Source organism: Pagrus major, chromosome 17 (assembly GCF_040436345.1).
Source record: "Pagrus major chromosome 17, Pma_NU_1.0".
Classification (NCBI taxonomy): Eukaryota; Metazoa; Chordata; class Actinopteri; order Spariformes; family Sparidae; genus Pagrus; species Pagrus major.
The window spans coordinates 20,736,963-20,759,384 of record NC_133231.1 but is presented as its reverse complement, the minus strand read 5'-3'; the positions used below and the strand labels follow the sequence as shown (position 1 = coordinate 20,759,384).

The window sequence follows — 22,422 nt, the reverse complement described above, 5'->3', positions numbered from 1 at the left end:
TTGACTGTAATCTTGTCTGCTGCATTATTTCTGAGCGCTTTCGCGTTTGAGAGTTTTGGTCAGCGCAGGCTTCCGTAGTACTCACAGTGGAAGAATGGCTGGCTGGATGTGGCTCCGCTGTGTTTTAGGGCCTCATTTGCACCGAATTCACAATTCACCGGACCAACTTCGGCCTGGAGGCCGGGCGGGGAGGAGGGTAGGGATATCTATAATGTTCTGCTTATGTTTGAGTACAGCCGACTGCGAAAACTGAACGGTATTTCTTCTGTTAGCATCGATGTAGCTCCGGCTGCGTCCCGGAAGTGTCAGGTGTTTGTTATTGAAACCCCGCTGTCACTGCGCTGTACAGCCGGGTTGACAGCGAGTAAATGAATGAAATGACACGAACACGCCTGTCTTTTCATGCTCGATGCGTTTCTGTTTCACCAACACGGTAACAGCGAGTCCAACTGAAGCGTCCTAAACTGTTTTCCTCAATGACATTAGCCTGGTTATGCTAACGCTAGGTGAGAGGAAACTTTGCGAAGACGGGAGGAGAAAAATAGAAACTGAACAGAAAACTAACTATAAGAACAAGCATACATGTGAACTTAAACAGAGCCACTGTAAAGACTGTGTGGAGTTGGAATATTTAGCAACATGTCTATTAAAAGTGCTATTAAAAGTGCTACTAGCTAGCTGACGTTAGCTCTCTGAAAGGCAGACGTTAGCTTCGTTGCTCAAGATTTGAACAGTTTCTCTCACTTATAGCAGGGATGGAGCTACCAACCCAAGAGCCTGGAGAAACACACAGACAGCATCCTCGGCTGGGTCAGTATAATTGTATGATTCACGTCACTGTATGTGAAGGATTTCGAGGTAAACTCAAGTAAAAGTGTCTTTTCCCTACAGGCTTCAGCACTGTGGTCTCTGTCTTACTACAGCTCCCCTCTTCTCCTCTGCTATCTGTACAGAAAAGGTTGGTTGTATAAATTATGTTTGGTGGGAAACACAAGAAGACTTATCTTTCTCTACATTTTACGTTTATTAATTAGTTGCTCAACTGAAAATTACTCGGCAACAGTTTTGATGAGTCATTTATCAGGAATAAATGCAAACACTCTGGTTCCAGCTCGTCCAGCAATGGGATTTCTTGTTTTTCTCTGTTTGATATTTCTTTATAAAATTAATGGAACATGTTTTTTTAGTACATGACAAGACATTTGAAGATGTCACCTTGGGCTCTTTTCACTGTTTTTAATGTTAAAAAGAGTCTTAATCTTAATCAAATAGTCTTAATCAAATAATTGAGAAAGTAATCTGCAGATTCCCTGAAAAGTGATGTTCCTATTAATTATTGCCTTAGTTGATGTTCCAAAGAGAGACAGACTGGGCTGTAAAGGGGACAGTTTTGACAAAGGGTGGGTGATAATTCATGATAATCATTCATTTTTTTATTTCAGCAAATCAAAACCGTGATATTATGTTTTTTGTTCACAAAGTTTTATTGTAAAGAGATTCTGAGCATTTTAACATTTTGTTAGCTACAAACAAGGATTACATTTCATGTAGTGTGTAACAGTGGAACACAGTAGATAACTTTGAGTACCAGTTTGATTATTTTATGTGTAATCTGGCCATATTATGATGTACATCTACTGTATATTGGAAAATATCCAGATTAATATTGTGCTGATGATGCTGACCTCATTGCTCAGTCCTACTCCCATGTAAACCATCCCAGCTTTGGGAGAAAAGTAATCGTAAAAACACACCGAAGCCATTTTTTCTCATGGTGCATACAACAATGCTTTATCCTCTTTAAATGTGAGCATGCCATGTTTGAGTAGCAATCTTTCTCGGAGCGTTTGGCAGTAACATATGTCTAAACGCGTATATTTTTCCAGATGACATTTCTCCTTCCATTATGTTAGAAAAATTGCCAGTGTGAGGGCGTTCTTGGGAATTACTGTTCTCCTACAAGTGGGATTAATATAAAGTTAATCAACTGAATCATCCAGCAAGACTATGCATCAATATAAATTAATTGCTTGAGGTTGTTTGCTACTCCTTAGTGTATAATTGAGCTTCTGATATTGATTTATGCATACAGCCGTTGGGTAGTTGTCAGACTGTGAATGTTTGTGTTGGTGCCTGTTAATGAGGCCCAAGACTAGCAGAAAAAGTGGGGGCTTATGTGGATGTCTGTGTCACTGTTGCTCTGTGTATTTTTAGGTTACATCTGCACCAGTAAGTTGGTTCCAGTGAGTCAGTATTTGGGAACAGTGCTGGTGTGTCTTCTTGGAGTGGCCTGTCTTAGAGGTGAGGCTACAGATTTCAACTGACAGGCAGACAATGACTGATTCAATTCATTCATCTTCAGATATTACACACATATGCTGTATATGCTGCATGCCAAAAAGATTTCATTAACATTGAGACAGTTGCACAAGGTCTACATCTACAAAGCATACTAAATACAACCTTGAGGCTTTGCAGCAAAGTATGTTTTGTGCCTCATGTAAACTCCACTTATGTCTCTCCTTGTTTTTGCTTTCTACCTACCTTCCCTCTTTCCTTTTCTCCTCAAGGTTATGGGAGATGGAAAAACTCAGAGTATCTTCAGTTTATCTCCATTCTTGAAGAAGCCAAAAAGAATCACACACCAGCGAACAAGGTGAGGTCATGGCAACTTGAGTATTGAACAGGAGGATTTGCTATTGGTGTCTGCACAAAGTTTTTGGGAAAAAAGAGGGACAAAAGAATAATTACATTCCATCAGAACTTAACTCGAGGTACAACTTCTTATTTGTTTGTGCTTTCCATGTAGAAAAAAGTGAGTTGCTATGACTTTGACTTCTCGTACTGGCCTTTGGATTTCAGCTGGACAGAAGTCAGCAGTCCGTGAGTTCCAGCTTTTATATTTTATTTTATTTGAAGTGGCTGTGTGTTCACTACAGTTCTATTCCCATCAGGGTCAGTCCATTATAAATGAATTCATTCAAAGCACGGCAAAGTACATTGGTTTATTTGTTTCGATGTCTGCCTTTGACCCTCTGTGTGACAGGAAACTATCCAAGGCTGGTGTTTCTCTGCTAAAGCCGGAGCCCAGATTAAGAGGGGCTGCAGACAGTGTCCTCAACTCTGTGCGGACTCTACCATGCCACATCATCGGGTAAATGCAGTTTATGCAGCACAAAGACTGCAGGAAGACACTGCAGTTTTTTTAGCTAGTATCCCAGTAGGGCCGGGCAATAGATCACTGTCATATCTTTATCTTGATATGAGACTATATATCATCTTAGATTTTCGATATCTTTATCATGATATGGCATAAGTGTTTTCTCTTCCTGCTTTTAAAGGCTGCATTACAGTGCAGATGCCATTTTTTTTAAAATAATAGTACCTTTACCCACTTAGTCATTATATCCACATTACTGATGATTATTTATCTAAAAATCACATTGTGTTAATATTTTGTGAAAGCACCAATACTCACCCCTACAATTTTGTTGCAATATTGATATCGAGTATTTGGTCAAAAATATTACAATATTTGATTTTGTCACCAAGTCCTAACGTATATGAAGAGCTGTAGAGGAGATTTCAAAATATGAAGATACACATTTTGTATTGTGATATAGCCTAAATATATCATGAAACCATTGTAAGGCAACATCACCCAGCCCTATATCACAGGAGATGGATACAGACTCCTCTGTAGTAGGTTTACATTGTATTTCTACCAGATTCAGTCGGTTTTCCAGGAAAATATAAGTAAAATAAGTGTTTGTCCGATGTTGCTACAGTTTTGTCATGTCTATATTTCCTCTCCAGCTTTCTTATCGCCCACTCGTTTGGGAGGAGGATGCTGTACCCTGGCTCTGTAGGTTTACTACAGAAAGCCATGAGGCCTATGCTCCAGCAAGGCCAGGCTAGGTTAATAGAAGAGGTAAATGAAACACATTTTCAGTCTGTCCATATTGGCTTCAATAAATACTGATCACCCTTCCCTGCTAATTTCCTTCCTTTTTGTCACAGTTTGATGGCCAAAGGAACAAGCTCGTGGCCTGCGATGGTAATGAGATCGACACAATGTTTGTGGATCGAAGGAGAGAAGGGGGACAGAATGGCCAGATGCTGGTAAATGTCTGCAATGATTTGTTGTTTTTGTGTCTTGGGCTCATTCCAGGGTTCAACAGAACTTGTGTCATTGTGTTTAGCTGTTGAAATCTAAGAATTCTGCCACAGGTCATCTGCTGTGAAGGGAACGCAGGCTTCTATGAGGTGGGCTGCATGAACACACCACTGGAGGGTGAGGAATGGTTTTCATCATACAATTTTTTGTCGTTTTATTGTCTCATTTCAATTATTATTAAAGAAAATTAAATGTTGGTGTCTCTGTAGGTGGCTACTCTGTTCTGGGCTGGAACCACCCTGGCTTTGGAGGCAGCACGGTAAGCAGTGTTGTCAGATTTACTGCATTTAATCCTTAAACCAGTGTTAGTTTACAGTGTGTGCTGTGTCCTGGGCTTCAGATACAGTAGTCTTAACAAACAACACAATGTGAATAAAAGGCATGTTGTAATTCTGGTTTCAGTTAGTCAGTATTTCACAAGAGGGCAAGTACACTCCCATGGTGGATATTATCAGTGGAGAGGAATGAAACACTGTAAATCTGTTCAAACTGGGAGATGCAGGGTTTTTGTAGGTGGGTCGAGTATTACTGTGATGTTTAATAATGCATAGATATCGCTTTTTTTACTTGGATCTTTCTGCCAGGGAGTGCCATTCCCCCAGAATGAGGCCAACGCCATGGATGTAGTGATCCAGTTTGCAATACACAAACTGGGCTTCAAGATCAACGATATTGTCGTATATGCCTGGTCCATAGGAGGATTCACAGGTAGATGAAGACAAGAACAATACACGATGGGCACTTTTATATGCTATGAATATAAATCATATTATTACATCCTTCCTTTATGGTTTTGTTTATTGCTGTCCTTTACTTTGTGTATTTCCTTTCTTAGCCAGTTGGGCAGTGATGTCATACCCAGAGATCCAATCTGTAGTGTTGGATGCCTCCTTCGACGACCTCCTGCCTCTGGCCCTCAAGGTCATGCCCGACAGCTGGAGTGAGTCCACAAGCTTAAAAGTTCTAAACACCATTTTTTTTGTTTGGAGCAGGCAGCTTCATTTGAACTGAAATATCTTCTCTCTTAGGGCCATTGGTGCAACACACAGTTAGGCAGTACATGAATCTCAACAACGCTGAGCAGCTTCTCAAGTGAGTGGGACAATCTATTTATAGTGACACTAATCATAAAAGTCAAAGTCTGCATCACTGAACATTACACAACATATTGGGGAGTAATTGTCTTTTGTTGGCGCAGCTCACAGTGATGTCACTGATGATTAACACGACTCCTTCTCTTCCTCCAGATATCAGGGACCAGTGCTGCTCATCAGGAGAACCAGAGATGAGATCATCACCACAACGTGAGTCCCCCACAGACCATATTAACATGTCTCAGGGCCGCACAACATGGTGAAAGAATCTAATTGCCGTTATTAGCATATGAGTCACAATTAATGGGAATGATGATTACAATTTGCATTGCAATTTTCATTTTCACTGAAAAAACAATTAAAATCATGATGGTGTGACATTTGATTTAGTCTGTACTGAACAAACATTTTTCTAACATCTAGAGAACAAGATTTGTAGACCAGGGCATCTCTGCAGCACTTTAGTACTTCTTTATAGTTTTGCAATTTTGTTTTTGCACCTAATGTCGGACACAGTAACGATTCAACCACAGCTGTTCATATCTTTCTGTCGCCTAAACAGCAAGAGACAAATTCTTACTGCAATTAAAATGTAAACCTCTTGAAGTGATAACGTCTGTCAAGGTCAAATTGATCACTATAAGTGGATGGTTATATCTGCACTTCTTTATTTCTGATGCAGATTACCATCTGACTGACATTTATATATTATTAAATGAATACTAAAGTAATAAAACAGACAGCTTTGCTATTTACTGAAATTTATTGACTGTTTCAAAATACAGTACAGCTGTTTCAAAAGCTTTTACTGTAAAAAAATTACTGTACATATTATAGTACTGTGTATAGTTCTTTCCTCATGCGCCAAGTTTCACTGCTGCATTTTTGGCAGCTTGTCATCAGCTTTGAGTTTTTCATTGAGAGAAAATGACCTTTTTTCTCGTCACGGTTCCAATTTTCACGCGGCACCAGCCTCAAATAGCCACCCGGAAGCAGGCGGGTTACTGCAAGGCAAAGTATCATGGGATTTAAGTAAAAAAAGGAAAATCACTGTAGTTTTATTGTATGAGAAAGACCCAACATGAAGACTGCTTGATGGCTATAAGCAAATTATTTAAACAGCATTTGTGTAGGGGTGATTCTGTACCAAGCTTTTGATCCAGGTTAATCTCTATATAACATCTACTGTTTAAAATACAGTAACTGTCGATGGTGAGGGTTGAGTGCCTTGCTGATGCAGAAATGGGACAAAGCATCCTCTTCTTTAGTCAGCGACATGTCACAGGACTACTGACACTATGATATGTTCTACACTGTATTACAGGGGTCCAGAGGATGTCATGTCTAACAGAGGCAACGACCTCCTGCTCAAACTGCTACAGTTCAGGTCGGTGTCCTGATTTTCAAACGTCTAATCTCAGTAGAATTATTGTTGGATATATGCTCACCAAGTGGTGATGTCATTTTCCTGCCCAGGTACCCAAAGATAATGACAGATGAAGGGATTAGAGTTGTCAGACAATGGCTGGGATCCTCCACTCCGTTAGAAGAAGGTAAGTTCATGTTCACACCACTGTTTCACTGTGTCGGACACTTTAAACTCTGATTAACCTGTAGCATATTAGAATTAAACCTACTGTATTAACCTGAAGAAAAAATGTGTATGTCGACATTTAAGATTTAAACACTTCATAAGTTGTGTGTAATGTCAGTTCACTCTTGCTCCTCAGCATCAGTGTACAGTGGCTACGAGGTGGACGATGACTGGTGTGTGTCTGTGCTGCAGTCGTATCAGGCAGACAGAGATGTTTTGTTTCCGTGGAGCGTTGGTAAGTCCCAACGTCCTTTCACAGTCATGATGCAAATAAACTGCACACAGCACGTGTATACACGTGAGGTGATACATACATGTATCATCTCACAATGATTCTACATATTCTCATACACTCTTACTGTTACCAGGTGAAGATATGACTCTAGAGGGAAGGCGGCAGCTGGCTCTTTTCTTGGTAAGGAAATAATCTATTATCTATGCACTCCTACTCAGAGTGTACAGTTGTTTCTCCTGTCTGGTTTAAGGGGAAGCCACCTGTTGTCTTTGTCTCGTCTCTTTCGAGTCGGGTTAAAAGAAAAGTCTAATTTCCTTTTCTCAAATAAGCCCATTTTCTAGTTTAAACTTGGCTTACCTCCCCCCCTCCCCCTGCAAAGAAGGAAAAAAACACATCACAGCTATTCACCGACATCATTACCACTGAGGAACACTTTTCTGGTCACCATAGTAACCAGCTCACCTGTGCTCTCAGGTTGACTGGTGTAATATATTTCACTGCGCTCAGCTTATTGAAGTCATTTAACATCAAACAAGAGGAGTGCCATCAATTACAGCTAATGCTATGCTTTTCCTCCCTTGGTAATGCCTTCTGAATTAGGCTTTATTCACCTCCCCTGTAAACCCTTAAGAGATGGAAGAGATTTGTATGGCGCAGAGCCATACAAACCGAAGCTAATATAATCAAGTTCTGCACTTTTTGTTCATTGCCCTCCCACACCTCTCATTTTCCATTCCTCCTCCATCCCTGCTGCCTTTTTAAATTTTTTCTTCTCTCTCTCCGTCTAAGGCGCGGAAGTACATGCGAAACTTTGAAACAACACACTGCACTCCCCTCCCTGCCTCTGAGTTCCACCACCCCTGGAGACTGTAAAGACAGAAAAGATGGATGGATGACAGAAAATGAGCAACAGAGGTTTTGGATGGCCTGTGGTCAGAGCGTGCTCCTGGCATGGTGTGAATGTATACTGTGATTTTGACAGATTTGTTGTCATGTATATTGTTGCTGTGGTGGCATCTGGAAAGATCTGGTCTACTACCCCCCTCTCCCCTCCAACTCCACGCAAAAACTTGTAAAATATGGTAAATCTTTTCTTTTGAGGTTAGTGGTGAGTCATACCTTTCAGTTCTTGTCACTTAAAGGGTGCATTTCATGTAAATGCATAAGCCATCTCTCACTCCTTCCATTGTTCCTTCTTTGGCTGTGTTTTTAAAGACTTAATTAAAAATAGAAATACATTTTAGGGCTGCAACTAACAATTATTTTCATTGTTGATTTATCTGTCAGTTATTTTGACAACTGACTAGTTGTTAATTAAATGTCGGAAAAAGGTGAAAAATGTCAATCGGTGTTTTCCCAAGATGACGTCATTAAATGTCTTGTTTTGTCCACAACCCAAAGATATTCAGTTTACTGTCATAGGAGAAAAAAACCTCACAAATGTCACATTTAAGAAGCTTGAGTCAGAATTTTAAAAAAGCTTCTTTTTTTACACGATTTAAACAGATTATCAAAATAGCTGGCAATTAATTGTTGCAGCTCTAGTACATGGCTACAATTTAAATAACGGGAAGATCTCTTAATGGTGTCAGGTCTGAGGTATTTTAATTTTTAAAAATGCAGCCAAAGTTTTTAGTTTTTCAGGTTTATTTACTTTCTGTGGACAGTCTTTATGAACAAAGCTCTACGTTCTGCTTACATGTTCGATTAAATATGCTGAATAAAATAAAATGTTTGACATAAAGGACTGAATTCATTTGTTCATTACTTAAGTGCTTAACAAATTGCACTTATGTACAAGAGACTTAGATTAACAAACTGCTTCAGAACAATACAGTGCTGAAGACAACTGTCTGTCGTACGAGCTTTATTGAATTCCCTCCACAATACAATCAACTTGGAAAATGAATATGAAAATTGATACAGAGACATGAAAAAGGGGAAATAAATCTGGATTTACATAATGCTAAGGGGAAAGTCACATCATTTTCCTGAAGTTGTCCATGGCTTCTTTGACTTTTTCAAGTTCGGTCTGGCTCTGCCGAAGCTGAGGAGAGAAGGAAGTAATTATCATTCAACAAGAATTCACGTCACACACCCCAAGAAACATTGACTCAATTTATTTTTCCCACCTTCTCAGCATCCTGTTCCTGCACCTTTACTGGCACCTTTTCCTTGTAGTCACCCTTTGCCATCTTCTCTTTTAGTTTCTCCATCTGTTTCTCCAAGTCTCCTTTCTTTGTCATCAGTTTAGCCACTTCCTTTTCCACATCAATGAGACCCTGGGGGAATTAAAGGTGACATGAATATAAAGACAGCAGTTGTAAATTAACATCTTGTTATTTCAGATCTTTAAAAGGAGGAAGAAATACCAAATTTAAATTCAAGTGGAGGAGGCCTTGTTTAAATAGTATTCTTAGCTTATTTACCTGCCTTGAATGCCAAGTAGGTGGGCTGAGGTGCAATCATGCTCTTAGACTATTCAGGTAGTCATGTTGTGACTCAAAATTAAACCAGTGAATTTAAGAAGTAATATATGGCAAACATTACCTCGATGCTAGGTTAGGGTTAGTCTGACAGGATTTTTGGTTTACATTATTGATTGTGTGGATGAAAAACCAGATTATCTATATTCAAATTCAAACATATTCCTAACCTTGAAAACATAACGGATAATTACAAGCATTTTCCAAAATTATAAGACTCAGTCCTAACTCTGAAAACAAAGCCAGAAAAAAATGTATTACACACCGGAGATAAGCAGTGGGAGAAACAAAACAAAATGGCTCAGACGACCCTCTCTCACCTTGAGCATAAGGTTGACAGTACATCTGTCAGAGGCGATAGCCACGGCACAGCCTTCTGGGACAGGCTGGTTGTCTGTCAGAGGGATGATGGCCTGAGAATAAGACAAGGTCTGAATCTGCAGACTGTACTTGTGCACCAAGGACGCAGTCGCAGAATCTATGCACTGGAGGTAACCTGGGAGAGAAATGGGGAAATTGAAGTTTAGGCATCATAACTTGTTGACAAGATGCATTTATTGTACATGACGTTTATGTGCTTTGGCTTCAGGGTGATTTAGGCATTTGTCAACCTGGGTTTTATTCTCAGTGGAGGAAGTATTCAGGTAATTAAAGCTACAACAAGGAATTTTTATTTGTCGTTGGTTATGGCAGCCCTTTCAGACGAAAGATGACCATTGTGAAATACAGAAAACTTTGCGCAGCTTCTTTCCTCGGGCTGTGAGACCCCTCAATTCATCCTGAGCAATGCACCATGACTTATCTAACCCGGAGAAGTCGGTTAGAGTTGGGTAACTATTTTAAGCTGGTTTCTATTTTAATTTTACAGAAATAGCCAATATTCTGGCCGATGGTCTCATTTGCTTATGTAGGTCATGTAGAGGCATCACTATTGAATAGAAATCATAACCAGTTAAAAGTTCCTTGTAGTATGTTTAAGAAAATGCACAAAAGTAAAAGTAAGCAGACCTAATGCAGAAAAATGATATCACTATAGACAGTATGTGATGTTACCAGATTGTCATTACTGATGCATTATTGTGTACGCATGTTGTGTAATAATGTTGAAGCTTGCCACAGTGGAGCCAATTCTCACTCCCGTAAACACCGTTCTGTAGTTTAATCTATTACAATGCATCATATTTTAAAAAGGTCACCATATTTCTCGTAGTTAAAATCTTTCTCATCAAAATTACAGCTGAATATTTGCATCTATATTTCAGTTAAGTTTAAGTATATGAAGTAGGATAAAATGTAGTACATTTTAGTACAACTACCTTAAAACTGTACTTAAGCCGGCAATAGACAACTTTTTTGCTTTTACTAATCATTCTAAAAGTAAATACTGATTGCACCGTGTAATGGCTGTAGAGAAATCACACCTTCCACGTTAAGATTGACTCCTTATAAGTCTCGCTTTTGCAATGCCATTTGGCCTGCCACCAGGCTGGAATTTTCCCGGAAAAACAAGGGCAGAATTACGGCACAAAGGAAGTGAGTCTGAAATTGCAACCAAAACAGGAAGAGGCATTGTTTTACCCTCTCACTGTGCCTAGGTAGCAGCGGTATAATTGGAATAACTGGAAACTCTACACTGCAGAAGAAAAATAACCTTGCTGATGGAGGAGGCAACAGGTAAAGAGGGAGTGTGATAGACACTGAGTAAATCAAACCACTTTTGTAGTTGTCTATTTCAGCTTTGTGTATGGTATTTCAGTAAATGTAGAGTTACTTTTCATCACCATTTTTCCCTTTCTAATTGAGATGATAATTAGTTCACCTTTAACAAGATTTATTTCAGAGTAACTTTTATAATTGTGTGTAATCTTACAGTCAGCTCTGGTCTTGGTCAGGTTGTAGTCTGCCCTCAGGGACCGGATGGTCTTGACCACAGTCATAATGAACTCCATGTCCCGGTCGACCTCTTCACTGTTCCAGCAGAACTACAACAAATCACAGAAAAATGTACGGCTCACAAAGACAGAAAGAGAGCATCATTGAAATATGAACTTCAGTTTCCATCATCCTTTCACAACTGCATCTTCATAAAAAGGAGGAATTTTCTTCCGCTCAGTCAGTTTTTCTTTAAAACAACCCTCATTACCCTTTCATTTTCTCACCTCCTCGGTTTCAGGATAGGATGTGACACTGATGCTGGGGGGATCACTCTGTGGTCGTCGCCGTGGTAACCTCTGGTAGAGTTCCTCGGTGACGAATGGCATCAAGGGAGACAGAAGGCGCAGACCGACTTCTAAACATGTGTAAAGTGTCTGTCTGCACACCAGAGCCTGTCTCTGGCTGGTGCTGTCTTCCTCTGCTTTACTGAACACTGGTTTCACACTTTCCTGGAGGACAAGAAGAGTGAGAGGGAAGAGATGAGGAACAAGGAGTAGAATCTGTGTTGATCCTGAATACATCTCTTCTGCAAAATCATTAAGTTTTTACATGTTCTCATACAATCTATTCAAGATGAATGAACCTGGGCTGCTCAGTGGTCTCCAAGACCCTTACCAGGTAGACGTCACAGAGCTCGTACAGCCAGAAGTTGTAGATGGCGGTCGTGATGCCGGGGAAGTCGTAGGCCTTGAAGGCAGTGTCGCAGAGACCGACAGCAGCACTCAGTCTAGACAGAATCCACCTGTCTGACACACTCTCCTCTCCACACAACTGAGAGCAGTGAATGAAGTGAAAAGAGAAAATGTTCAGGCTCAGATAACACGACTTCTGTACTTCCAAATGTCAACGTGTACAAGTTTATGAATACAAAGCAGGGCAGCATATGGGGAAACTGAACCCCCAGACAAAAGAAATGGTAACAAGAAGAAAGATTTGCTAAACATCTACTTGGTCAAAATATGTCGCTGGATGAATATAAATAAGTATGGAGCAGTTTTTTTTCTTTTCCCCTGGTCTCACCTGGGCTTTCTCTGATGGCACAAAGTTGTCTCCCAGTGTCTTCATGGCAAACTTCACAGCGTTCCACAGTTTGTTGCAGAAGTGACGGTAACCCAGGATGCGGTTGACATCCAGGTTGATATCCCTACCTGTGAGACAAACACAGGAATAAATGATCATTTCAGAATATATTAAAATGGATTTGTAACAACTGACCTTGCACTGACAGGATTGTAAAGTTCTTTCTAGCATTTTGATCTATTTTATTAACTCAAGTATGAGATGCAGGCTGTGGGCCAATGGAGGAACAACTAAGAATAACAAAAAAGACAAATGAGTTCACCTTGGCTAGTGTAGGCACACAGGGCGAACCGGAGAGCATCTGTGCCACACTCTGGGATGCCATTTGGGTAGTCTGACTTCTGGCCCTGCTTTGCCTTCTCCACCTCAAGTTGATCCAAGTTGCTGTCAGTCAACTGGGCATGAAGGCCCTGGAGGGTAAAGGCACAGGGAATAAGTCACAATTTGAAAAACAAAACAATGTGTTCAACAGTTTTCTCTTTTCATCTTGAGAGCCAGAAACCACTTTCAACTGCTTGATGTTTTAACTGGGTAGAAATGGACCTTTAAAGTGAAACATTAAGGGTAAAGTGCAGTTTTACTACAAGTCCTTCAGTGCCCCCTAGAGGACAGGTCTGCTTCGCCTGACGGAGCAGTGGGGAAGAGATTGATGGCCTCAATAAAAACTTGTTGGAAGCAGAAAGGGGTGCTTAATAAAGCTTACATAAGAATATGTGCCTCAGGGGAGCAATGAGTGTGTGCTCTCCATGTAAAAGACAACCCAAAAGGGAGAGGAAAGACTTTATGTATGCGTTTATCTGAACATGCATCAAAGAATGATTGGGCTTTACCTCCAGGGAGATCCCTGTAATGACATCCAGAGGGTCAATGACGTTGCCCAGAGATTTGCTCATCTTCCTCCCGTGCGCGTCCCTCACCACTGCATGCAGATAAACCTGGAAGGAAAAAAAGCATCATCATTACTTGGTCTTGCTTATAACACTCACATCATATCCCACTGTGTTATGCTCCGGTTTGATTGATCTCACCTCTTTGAAGGGCAGCTTGCCGGTCAGTTTGAGGCCCATCATCACCATACGAGCAACCCAGAAGAAGAGGATGTCGTGGCCCGTCTCCAGCAAGGTGCCAGGGTAGAACACGTTCAGGTCCTGGGTCTGGGGGGAAACCGCAAACAGCAACATTTATGACAAATACTGAGAAAACAAAACACCATTTAAAAGTCATATTTCAAACAAAACACTTTAAGAGGTACAGTGACATGGGTGTCTAGTTTATATGCTTTTCTTTATTACAAAATTAGCCTTTTTCAGATCATCAACATTGTTTACATACACAAAATATTCCTGTCGGCCCTGATTTTTTTTAAAAAAAGACCATATTCCTAATAAGCTGTTTACATGGTTAACGAAAATGAATATTCAACTTATATTCCTGATAACATGCAACAGTGCATACTCCAATTAACACGCCCTAATGAGTTTTTTTTATGAGTTTTCCACCGGTGGCTGACTTGTTCGCTGGAGCAAACACAGCCTCCCTCTTTGATTAGTTCAACCACATTCTTGAAAAGGTCGGCAATGATATTTGCACATATCCAAACACCTGTTGACATCCAAGACTTTCATAATGTTTAATAGTGGCCATGTTTCTCCATCTCAGAAATGTGAGCTTTTTTTGGGGGGTATGCATCGCTTCACAGCTGTGCAAATGGTTGGCTGGTTAGTTTGTGTACAACACATCCATGACAACACACTGGGCTGACTATAAACAAGCAAGAGGCTGTGTGTCGCAAACAGCGTTAAAAACCCCAAATGAGATGCATATTCCGAGTGTGCTGCATAAATGTCCAAAGAATGCTCCTAAATTCGAATTAATATCGGCATATTCCACGTCTTAACCACAAAATGCTACACTCAGAATAAGGCCTAATTTGGAATAATGAAACAGAATACTGTGTTTAAATAATCAGTATAATCAAATTTGTAATATCGTCATATTCGGAATAAGAGTGTGCCTCTAAACGTACTCACTGTTTCTACCTCAGAAGATATCTTTATTATCTACAGCACAAAGTGCCATTTGTGTCAGCAGAAAGGTGGGTGACCTCAGTGTTTTACCTCATTAGGCCATCCGAAGATAGAGAAAGGGAAAATGCCAGATGAGAACCAAGTGTCCAGAACATCCTCATCTGAAACACGAGAACAAAAGTTAGAAGTATAATTAATTAAATTAGGTGAATGTGTGCAGTAGCAAAACATGAACTGATTAGATAACCTTTACAATAATTGTAGTAATGAGAAATTAAAAACTATTAAATCTTACCCTGTCTGAGGGTGATTTTGTCAGTGGACACATTGAAGCGTTTTGCTGCCTTCTCTCTGGCTACTTCCTCCGTGCTTCCACTCACCCAGTAATGACCGTCCACGTCCTGGGAGGAAAAAAAACAGATGAATAAAGAAACTGAAATGTAGATTAATGGACACAAATAGCTTTTATTCCTCTTGACCCTGACGATAATGACAGACATCATCTTACCTCTCCTGGTTTCACGGAGGGATCGTTGACAGTGACAAAGTAAGCAGGAATACGATGACCCCACCACAGCTGCCGAGAGATACACCAGTCCCTGAGAGGAAGATGGATGGATGACATCTGAAACAGGACTCACTACAAACTTGATTGTTCAAAATATCTATTTCTATAGCTACGAGAATTATTTCAATACCTGACAAGAAACATTCATCTGCAACTATTTTGACAATCAATTAATCATTTATATCATTTTTTTATATCTTCGTTATGCGACAGCAAATTAAATATTTTTGGGGTTTTGGACTGTTTTCCTTATAGATGAGTAAATAAAGGCAGATTAATAGATAATGAAAATAATCATTGGTTGCAGCCCAACTATTTTTGAGATTCTTTAAAAAGAAAACCAGCATATTCCCTAAATGTCAACATTCAATTTTAAATGCTTAACTGTACTTCTGTAGGCCAAAAGTGCAGTTACTGCATGTAGTGAAATCAGAGCGGTCAGAGAGGTCACCGGTATAACACTGTCTAGCATTAATGAAATTTGTTATTTAAAGGCCATTACTGCTACGATCTTTTTTGAGGTAATATAACAAATGCACGATCAACCTCCAAGGGACCGGAATCGGCTGGTTTTAGGCATGACCGGCGATGACCTGTTGCACTTGTTTTCTTTTGGGAAAGTAAAACATTGTCGAGGATTATAAACGCAAAATAACAACACAGTGACTCAGGCGCCAACTTTTAACTGTGGCACATTAGACACAGACTCCTCATGTTCTTACCTCTCACAATAAGCTTCCTGGATATACCAGTGCACACTGTAAATGCTTATCAGAGGGAACTTAAATTCTCTTAGACCATTTCACCGACAGGCCACTGAATTGAATCTCTTACAACATGTTAGATGAAGTGGGAGTGAGAGAAGGTCCTGTAATGTAAGAGTGAGGCCCATTTAATAGTCAATGTTTTGTTATGAACATACAAATGTTGGTTTATGCCGTCAATTATAGTTCTTACAAAGATCGGAATCAGCCAAAATCAGAATCAGCAGGTCAAACTTAAAAAAAATACATAAATAATCTGAATCGCAAAAAAAATAAATCAATCAAAAATCAAATAATAAGTGTTAAAAAGAGAAACCCATTTAAAAATAAAAAGATAATAACCTGATGTTGTCCAGCCAGTTGAACCACGTCTTGAGGTGGTGATCAGGGATGATTTTGAGCCGTCCCTCCCTGACAGAATCTGCGGCCTCCTTGCCCATGTCTGCGCAGCTCACATACCACTGTGGCTTCATCAGCGGCTCCACGATGTCCTTGGAACGGCTGGTAGTTTAGATAAACAATGAGGCTTTGAGGATGATCCGTAATGGGATGAAAAGATCTAAAACACAAACAACCCGTGTTCCACTTATGCACAAATGAGCCTCGCTTTACCTGCAGACTGGGACGACCATGGGGTTGTCTTTGATTTCTTTGAACTGGCCTCTGTCCTTGAGAGCCTGCAGCACGGCCTTCCTGGCCTCAAAACGCTTCATGCCCTGGGGGAAAGACAGAATGGTTAAAAATGAAAAATTATGACATAAAAGCGAAACAACAAGCAAACTATGAAGATGCCTGACTTTTAGTGTCAGGGTGGAAATGCACACACTGCAGGGGGAAGGACGTTAATGAGACACTATACCAGGAAGGGGGGAGGCACGTTAATGAGCAGGCCATTCTCATCCAAGATGTTGATGAAGGCCAGATTGTGTCTCTCTCCAACCTCGTAGTCATTATGGTCATGGGCTGGGGTGATTTTGACAGCGCCTGAACAGAAAATGGTGCAGAGGGACATTTGAGTCAGACAGAAAAAGTAAAAGACGACAGTCGTAATAAGGGCAGTGGCCAGGCTTAACGACTTGCTATAATTACTTATTCTCTGCACGCTGCTGAACAACAAGCAAACTGTCTCCTCCTGTAACAATGCCTACCTGTTCCAAAGCTCATGTCCACAAAGTCATCGAAGACAATCGGCATCTTGCGGTCACAGAAGGGGTGCAGCACCATTTTCCCCTTCAGATGCTGATATCTGGAGTCAGTAGGGTGGACAGCTACGGCAGAGTCTCCCAGCATAGTCTCAATACGAGTTGTTGCCACGATCACTTCCTCGTCTAAGGAACAAAAAGTGAAATGTGAAGAACAGATATGGCACAATGTGTTCAAAATATTCTGCTCTCTATGAGCTCACGTACCTGATCCGTCCACCTTGTAGGCGAATGACACCAAAACTCCAAATTCCACTTTCTCTTTGTAGCCTGGCACAGGCAATAGAGTCCTGCCAGTGAGCTCCTTCTTATCCACCTGCAAAGCAACCGGAAGATTTAATCAAGAGAACAGCATGGCCAGTACTGGCAGAGCTGTTTGGATCCGTCTCCATCACAGCCTTGTAACAGGGTTAACAAAGTCAGGCTGAGTGCTGTTTGAAAACATTTGCTGTGAATTCCAAAATTACACTTTTTTCAATACCCTCATTACATAAACCCTCATTATAATCACATTTTTCTATGAAATACAATTTCTTCTCCTTTCTGAAGGATTATTTTGGGGCATTTTGCCTTTAATTTGCAGTGTGCAGTCAAGAGCCAGACAGAAAATGTGGGAAGAAGAGAAGGGGGGTGGACGTGCAACAAATGTTTCCAGCTGGACTCAAGCCAGCCACGATACGATGTTACTCATATGATACGCATCTTAACCCTCTGGGTAATTTTTAATTTCTTGAGTAACAAACTTCTCAAATGCATCAGTGTTTAATTTAGTCTTAAACACAAACAGGCACACAAAAACATTCCCTGGATAAAATCCAGTACACACTGAACCAAATTATGAATTAAATCATGTACTGTCTGATCAAAGACAGAATACAGATCGAAGAATCCATACCAATAAACTTTCAGTGCGTCATAATTTAATCATCTTTGCTTCAGATATCTATACCCAGCAATAGTAATCAGTGGGATATACGTATATACGTCGTTCATCTGTCAAAGGTTTTATAGCACACCATTTTAGTATTTTTGGTTAAATCTAAACAAATACACTAGTACAAGTAAAGACAAGTAAACAAGTTGCCTGGATCATTATCACTCACTTCATTCTTTATCAGTTAACCAAAATACTTCCTAACAAAAATACCTCAATGTCAGAGATGGCAGAGTTTAGTGTGCAGGACCAGTTGACAAGCCTCTTGCTCCTGTAGATCACTCCCTCATCGTGCATGCGGATAAAGGCCTCTTGAACTGCATAGGAAAGTTTCTGGACAGAAAAAAATGGACATGAGAATGAGAAATAATTCTTCAGATTCCATTCAAATTGGTTCAGGGATTTCAGAAAACTCACAGGGTCCATGGTGAAGCAGGCTCTGTCCCAGTCCAGAGAGGAGCCCAGCTTCTTCAGCTGGTGGTAGATACGGTCTCCCTTCCTAAAAAGGCAAAATAGCTCAATTATTACTGAGTCTTTACTCTGGTATTTATCTCAGTTTATAATCTCTCACATCTCCTACTCTCTACTACTTGCTTCACTCACTCATTCTTCCATTTCCAGACTTCCTGGATGAAATTTTCCCTGCCCAGATCATGACGGGTCATGCCCCTCTCTCTCATCAGCTTTTTCTCCACCACCACCTGGGTGGCGATACCGGCGTGATCACAGCCCGGGTTCCACAGGGTGGTCTCGCCTCGCATCCTGTGCCTGGACAGACAGGGGAAAGCACAGCAATTCAAACACACAGGTTCCAGATCACAACAAGTAATACTGAAATGGGACAGAAATCCCAGGATGCAATAAAAGTCTCACTGAAAATATGACTTTGAATTTCAGGCTACTGAACAGTCAAATCATAGTTACCATCTGGTCAGAGTATCCTGTATGGCGTTGGTGAGGGCATGACCCAGGTGAAGTGACCCAGTCACGTTAGGTGGAGGGATACACATCATGAACATACCACGAGGGTTTGGGTCGCTAATATTCTTCCTCTGCAGAAGGTAGGGAGGGAGACAGATATGGCATTGAGGACTCAATAATGATCAATAAAAAAATATGGCATTTTCTGCTATGTGACTATAGTGTGAGGGGAAGGACTCCCTTACCCCATGCTCTGGCTTGAAGAATCCCTGCTTCTCCCACCATGGATACCAGGCTGCCTCCACATACTGAGGACTGTAGGAGTCAGGAAGCGGGCTGACAACATCTGACACCAGAGGAGAAAGAGAAAAAGGGTTGACATAAGGAGCTGAAGCTAATCACAATAAAATATGATAAGATTATTCATAATATGGAGGGAACACACTGATTTCTCATAATACAATCCCCCCTCACCACCACTGAGAGGCAAAACAAACCTGCTCCCACTGAAACAAAGGTCCCAAAATTAAAAGGTAATTAAAATGAGAGTGAGGACACTGAAATGGGCGCAGAAATCGAGTTTTTGGCCACATATGTGGACCTCGACAATGGAGAAGTAAAGTTTTTATGAACAAAACCTCAAGTCCAAACACTCCCGACATACTCCTAGCCTTATACTTCCGTTACAAGAGAGTAAATACCTCCACCAACACTGATCAATCACCTTTTTTCTCCCCAGGGGCAGTGGGGGTATCGTATGTGATCACTCCCAACTCCTTCTTCTTCTCCGGTTTGGCCTTTTTCTAAAAGAGAAAAAAAGCAGAGCTCACATGTGTTATGTGATCTTAAACCTACGCAAAAAAAATTATGTTGTTGATATAAGCCATATTTATGTTTTTCAAAGCTGCACCAAATAAGTTCCATTCGTAGAAGTTAAATATCCCTACCTCTGTCGGTGGCTGCGTCTTTTTCTTTGCCTCCATGTCTTTCTTCTGCTGGAACTTTTCCAGCTTTTCTCTCTTTTTAGCTTCTTTCTTCAGCTGGGCTTCTGTCTTTGGTGGGCCTGAATGAGGAAACCGAAAGCAAAATCAGAGTAATGTTCACACAAAAGATAAGACAAATATTTGTGTACTGTGGCACAGGACTTCCTGACCTACGCTACAATGTGATTATAGAACAATTGCCAACGTATCTCGATGCATCAAATGTTTTTTATTTCTATACATTATTCATTTTTTCTCACTGTGTGACTACTTACTACTTTCAAAACAGTTTATTTGTAGTGATCCATAATTACAATAAACAGATGAATTTACATCCACTGCCTTTGCTCACGCTCACCCAAAACTCAAGAAGTAGCCTAGCTTAGAACTTGAACATTATGCTGTAAGAAACCTACGATCACCTTTTACAAAACTGTTTAAACCAATCATAATATTGAGAATGGGTCATTTTAAATTTTGGATTATTGACTTTTTTGCAATGAGAAATAATCTTTCAAGAGTAGAATCCCAATGCATCTAAGAATTTATTTTCCTCAAGCCATACTGACCATTAGCTGTGGCATCGGAAGACTCAACAGCAGGAGTGCCGTTAGCAGCTTTAGCATTTGCAGCAGCATTCGTCTTTGGTGCAACTGGAACCATCTTCTCACAAAGAGTGATTTTCCCCAACACCTTCAGGAACTGAGGCTGATTTATACAGGTTGTGAACCACCTGGTAACGTTGGTCAAGACCACCCTGTCTGATGGCTCCAACACCTAAAAAGAAAAACAATAAATATGATCGGAGCTCGGCTGACTGATTTATAGCACAGCCAAATGTTGACTGGCAGCAAAGTGCACTAGTTTAATCAGACAACGGAAACTTTCTGAGATAAAAAAAGCAACTATGTAGAAAAACCTGCAAGACAACATATGCGTACATATTTGAAAGGTAGAAGAACAGCTGTGGTTACAGCCATATCAGCCAGGGTGATGCTCTCCCCCACCAAGAAGGTTCTCGGTTCAAGTGCCTGATCAAGAACCTTTAGAACACGCATCAACTCTGCACGGGAACTCTGCTGGAGCTGAGAACACACAACAAGTCAGTTTAGAATAAAAACTGATACGAATAAATCCCAAACATGTCCAAGTAAATATCTGGAGGCTCCTCTTACCTTCTTATCCACTCCCATCATCCCCATCAGTGGGAAGACCACAGCACAGGACACCGGGGTGAGTTCATTGTCTGCAAAGCTGAGCCACTGCCACACCTGGCTCTGCTGCTTTGTGTCTACACCGGCCTTCTTCCCCTGTAAGGCCAGGTACCAGGACACAGCGCTGGACCCGCTCAGGACGGAGTCACCTTCCCCAGCGCCCAGCACCAGGGTCGGTCTGGAGCGGGCATTCAAGGACGCAGGAGGGTCCTCTGTGAGGGCCTTCGGGCGGGAGGATGGATAAAACTCTGCAGCAATGAGAGCCAGGAGGCTCCTGAAGTCATCAGGGTGAGGGGACACGTAGAGAGTGGCCATCTCTGGTAGAGACACAGAAGTGATGAACATTGTGAACGGTTTTCACTTGTGACTTCCCCATTGTTATTGTCAGAGAGTAGTCTGGCAAAACAAGTATTACTACCATGCTATCTCAGACATTCTGTACCTGCCTGTCAATTATGAAGTGGGTGTGTTTACCAGGCATATTAGTTCACTTCAAACTGACCTCTACCTTGAGGTTAATGAGGGACGAGCTTTGTAAACAAACTGGTTTAAACGTGTTAGACAGATTTCTGTATTCTATACTCCCCCTTAATCATTGTTTCAAAGTGTCAGACGATGACTATGTTAGCCGTTTAGCTATCTCTTTCACTTTCTGCATGCCTGGTCTCTGCCACCTGTCAAAAGGCTGATGAAAAGTCACGTCAACCGGGCTAGTTAGCTTTAGCTAATCAGACAAACTAAAAACTCGAGTTTTTGTGAGTGCATGCCGAGCTTTACGTGTTTACGTACGTATACCTCGTGCAAACTCGTTTAAAAGTTAGAGTTTAAGAAAACCGTGACTTGTTATAGAAAATGTCATGAAGAAACTGCCCATACCTTTGAATGAAAGAGAAACAGACGTCAGCTTAAGTTAGCATGCACAGCAGAGCCACATGAGTCCTCTCCGCCTCTGAGCCGTCTGATGCAACGAGAGCGAGCAACGTGTTCCGGGTTTGATCCGCCGCTTCCGGCACAAAGCGGAAGTCATTTTATTTATTTATTTATTTATTTTAAATTGATGTAAACAATACCAATTAAAAAACAATGATGGCAAAGAATACAGATTATGAATAAAAGTAAAGTAAAAAATATATACATATATAAATAAATAATGAAAAATACAATCTGTCACAGCTAAGTATTGTGTACACAAATGTTTCCAAAGTAAA

At 40.8% G+C, this 22,422-nt stretch overlaps 2 protein-coding genes across 3 annotated transcripts; one reads left to right on the top strand and one right to left on the bottom strand.

The window, feature by feature from the left end:
- Positions 1 to 61: 61 nt before the first annotated feature.
- On the top strand, positions 62 to 8,844 carry abhd16a (abhydrolase domain containing 16A, phospholipase). 2 transcript variants are annotated; one of them, XM_073484988.1, is made up of 20 exons: positions 62 to 196; positions 754 to 810; positions 892 to 958; positions 2,215 to 2,301; positions 2,571 to 2,656; positions 2,810 to 2,883; positions 3,047 to 3,154; positions 3,817 to 3,931; positions 4,021 to 4,122; positions 4,231 to 4,294; positions 4,387 to 4,436; positions 4,762 to 4,885; positions 5,013 to 5,117; positions 5,206 to 5,269; positions 5,425 to 5,481; positions 6,596 to 6,658; positions 6,748 to 6,824; positions 7,002 to 7,100; positions 7,234 to 7,280; positions 7,890 to 8,057. In XM_073484988.1, exons 1-20 carry the CDS (start codon positions 95 to 97, stop codon positions 7,971 to 7,973), a joined length of 1,632 nt encoding a protein of 543 aa, XP_073341089.1. In that variant the 5' UTR covers positions 62 to 94; the 3' UTR covers positions 7,974 to 8,057. The 2 variants fall into 2 exon arrangements, with proteins under 2 accessions (XP_073341089.1, XP_073341088.1); XM_073484987.1 differs by having other exon boundaries at positions 81 to 196; positions 751 to 810; positions 7,890 to 8,844.
- Positions 8,845 to 8,950: 106 nt separating this feature from the next.
- On the bottom strand, positions 8,951 to 22,179 carry vars1 (valyl-tRNA synthetase 1). Its single transcript, XM_073484986.1, has 29 exons — positions 22,091 to 22,179; positions 21,176 to 21,531; positions 20,942 to 21,085; positions 20,570 to 20,777; positions 19,965 to 20,080; positions 19,742 to 19,820; positions 19,263 to 19,363; positions 19,021 to 19,148; positions 18,700 to 18,864; positions 18,514 to 18,595; positions 18,310 to 18,429; positions 17,370 to 17,478; positions 17,109 to 17,288; positions 16,820 to 16,944; positions 16,573 to 16,676; positions 16,303 to 16,461; positions 15,137 to 15,227; positions 14,924 to 15,029; positions 14,719 to 14,789; positions 13,630 to 13,755; positions 13,432 to 13,536; positions 12,864 to 13,011; positions 12,542 to 12,669; positions 12,137 to 12,292; positions 11,746 to 11,970; positions 11,457 to 11,568; positions 9,907 to 10,082; positions 9,233 to 9,382; positions 8,951 to 9,147 (listed from the first exon to the last, which is right to left on the bottom strand). The coding sequence occupies exons 2-29, from the start codon at positions 21,527 to 21,529 to the stop codon at positions 9,079 to 9,081; spliced, it is 3,837 nt and encodes a 1,278-aa protein (XP_073341087.1). The 5' UTR covers positions 21,530 to 21,531; positions 22,091 to 22,179; the 3' UTR covers positions 8,951 to 9,078.
- Positions 22,180 to 22,422: the final 243 nt, after the last annotated feature.

Bases quoted from the DNA above. Each gene is read 5' to 3' on its own strand.
- abhd16a (XM_073484987.1), top strand. From the start codon at position 95: ATGGCTGGCTGGATGTGGCTCCGCTGTGTTTTAGGGCCTCATTTGCAC. The intron at 6,825-7,001 runs GTAAGTTCATGT...CTTGCTCCTCAG, and splicing joins CTCCACTCCGTTAGAAGAAG to CATCAGTGTACAGTGGCTAC. The intron at 7,101-7,233 runs GTAAGTCCCAAC...TACTGTTACCAG, and splicing joins TTTGTTTCCGTGGAGCGTTG to GTGAAGATATGACTCTAGAG.
- vars1 (XM_073484986.1), bottom strand. From the start codon at position 21,529: ATGGCCACTCTCTACGTGTCCCCTCACCCTGATGACTTCAGGAGCCTC. The intron at 20,081-20,569 runs GTCAGTATGGCT...TTCCTCATTCAG, and splicing joins TTCCGATGCCACAGCTAATG to GCCCACCAAAGACAGAAGCC. The intron at 13,012-13,431 runs GTAAAGCCCAAT...TTTACCCTCCAG, and splicing joins TTACAGGGATCTCCCTGGAG to GGCCTTCATGCCCAGTTGAC.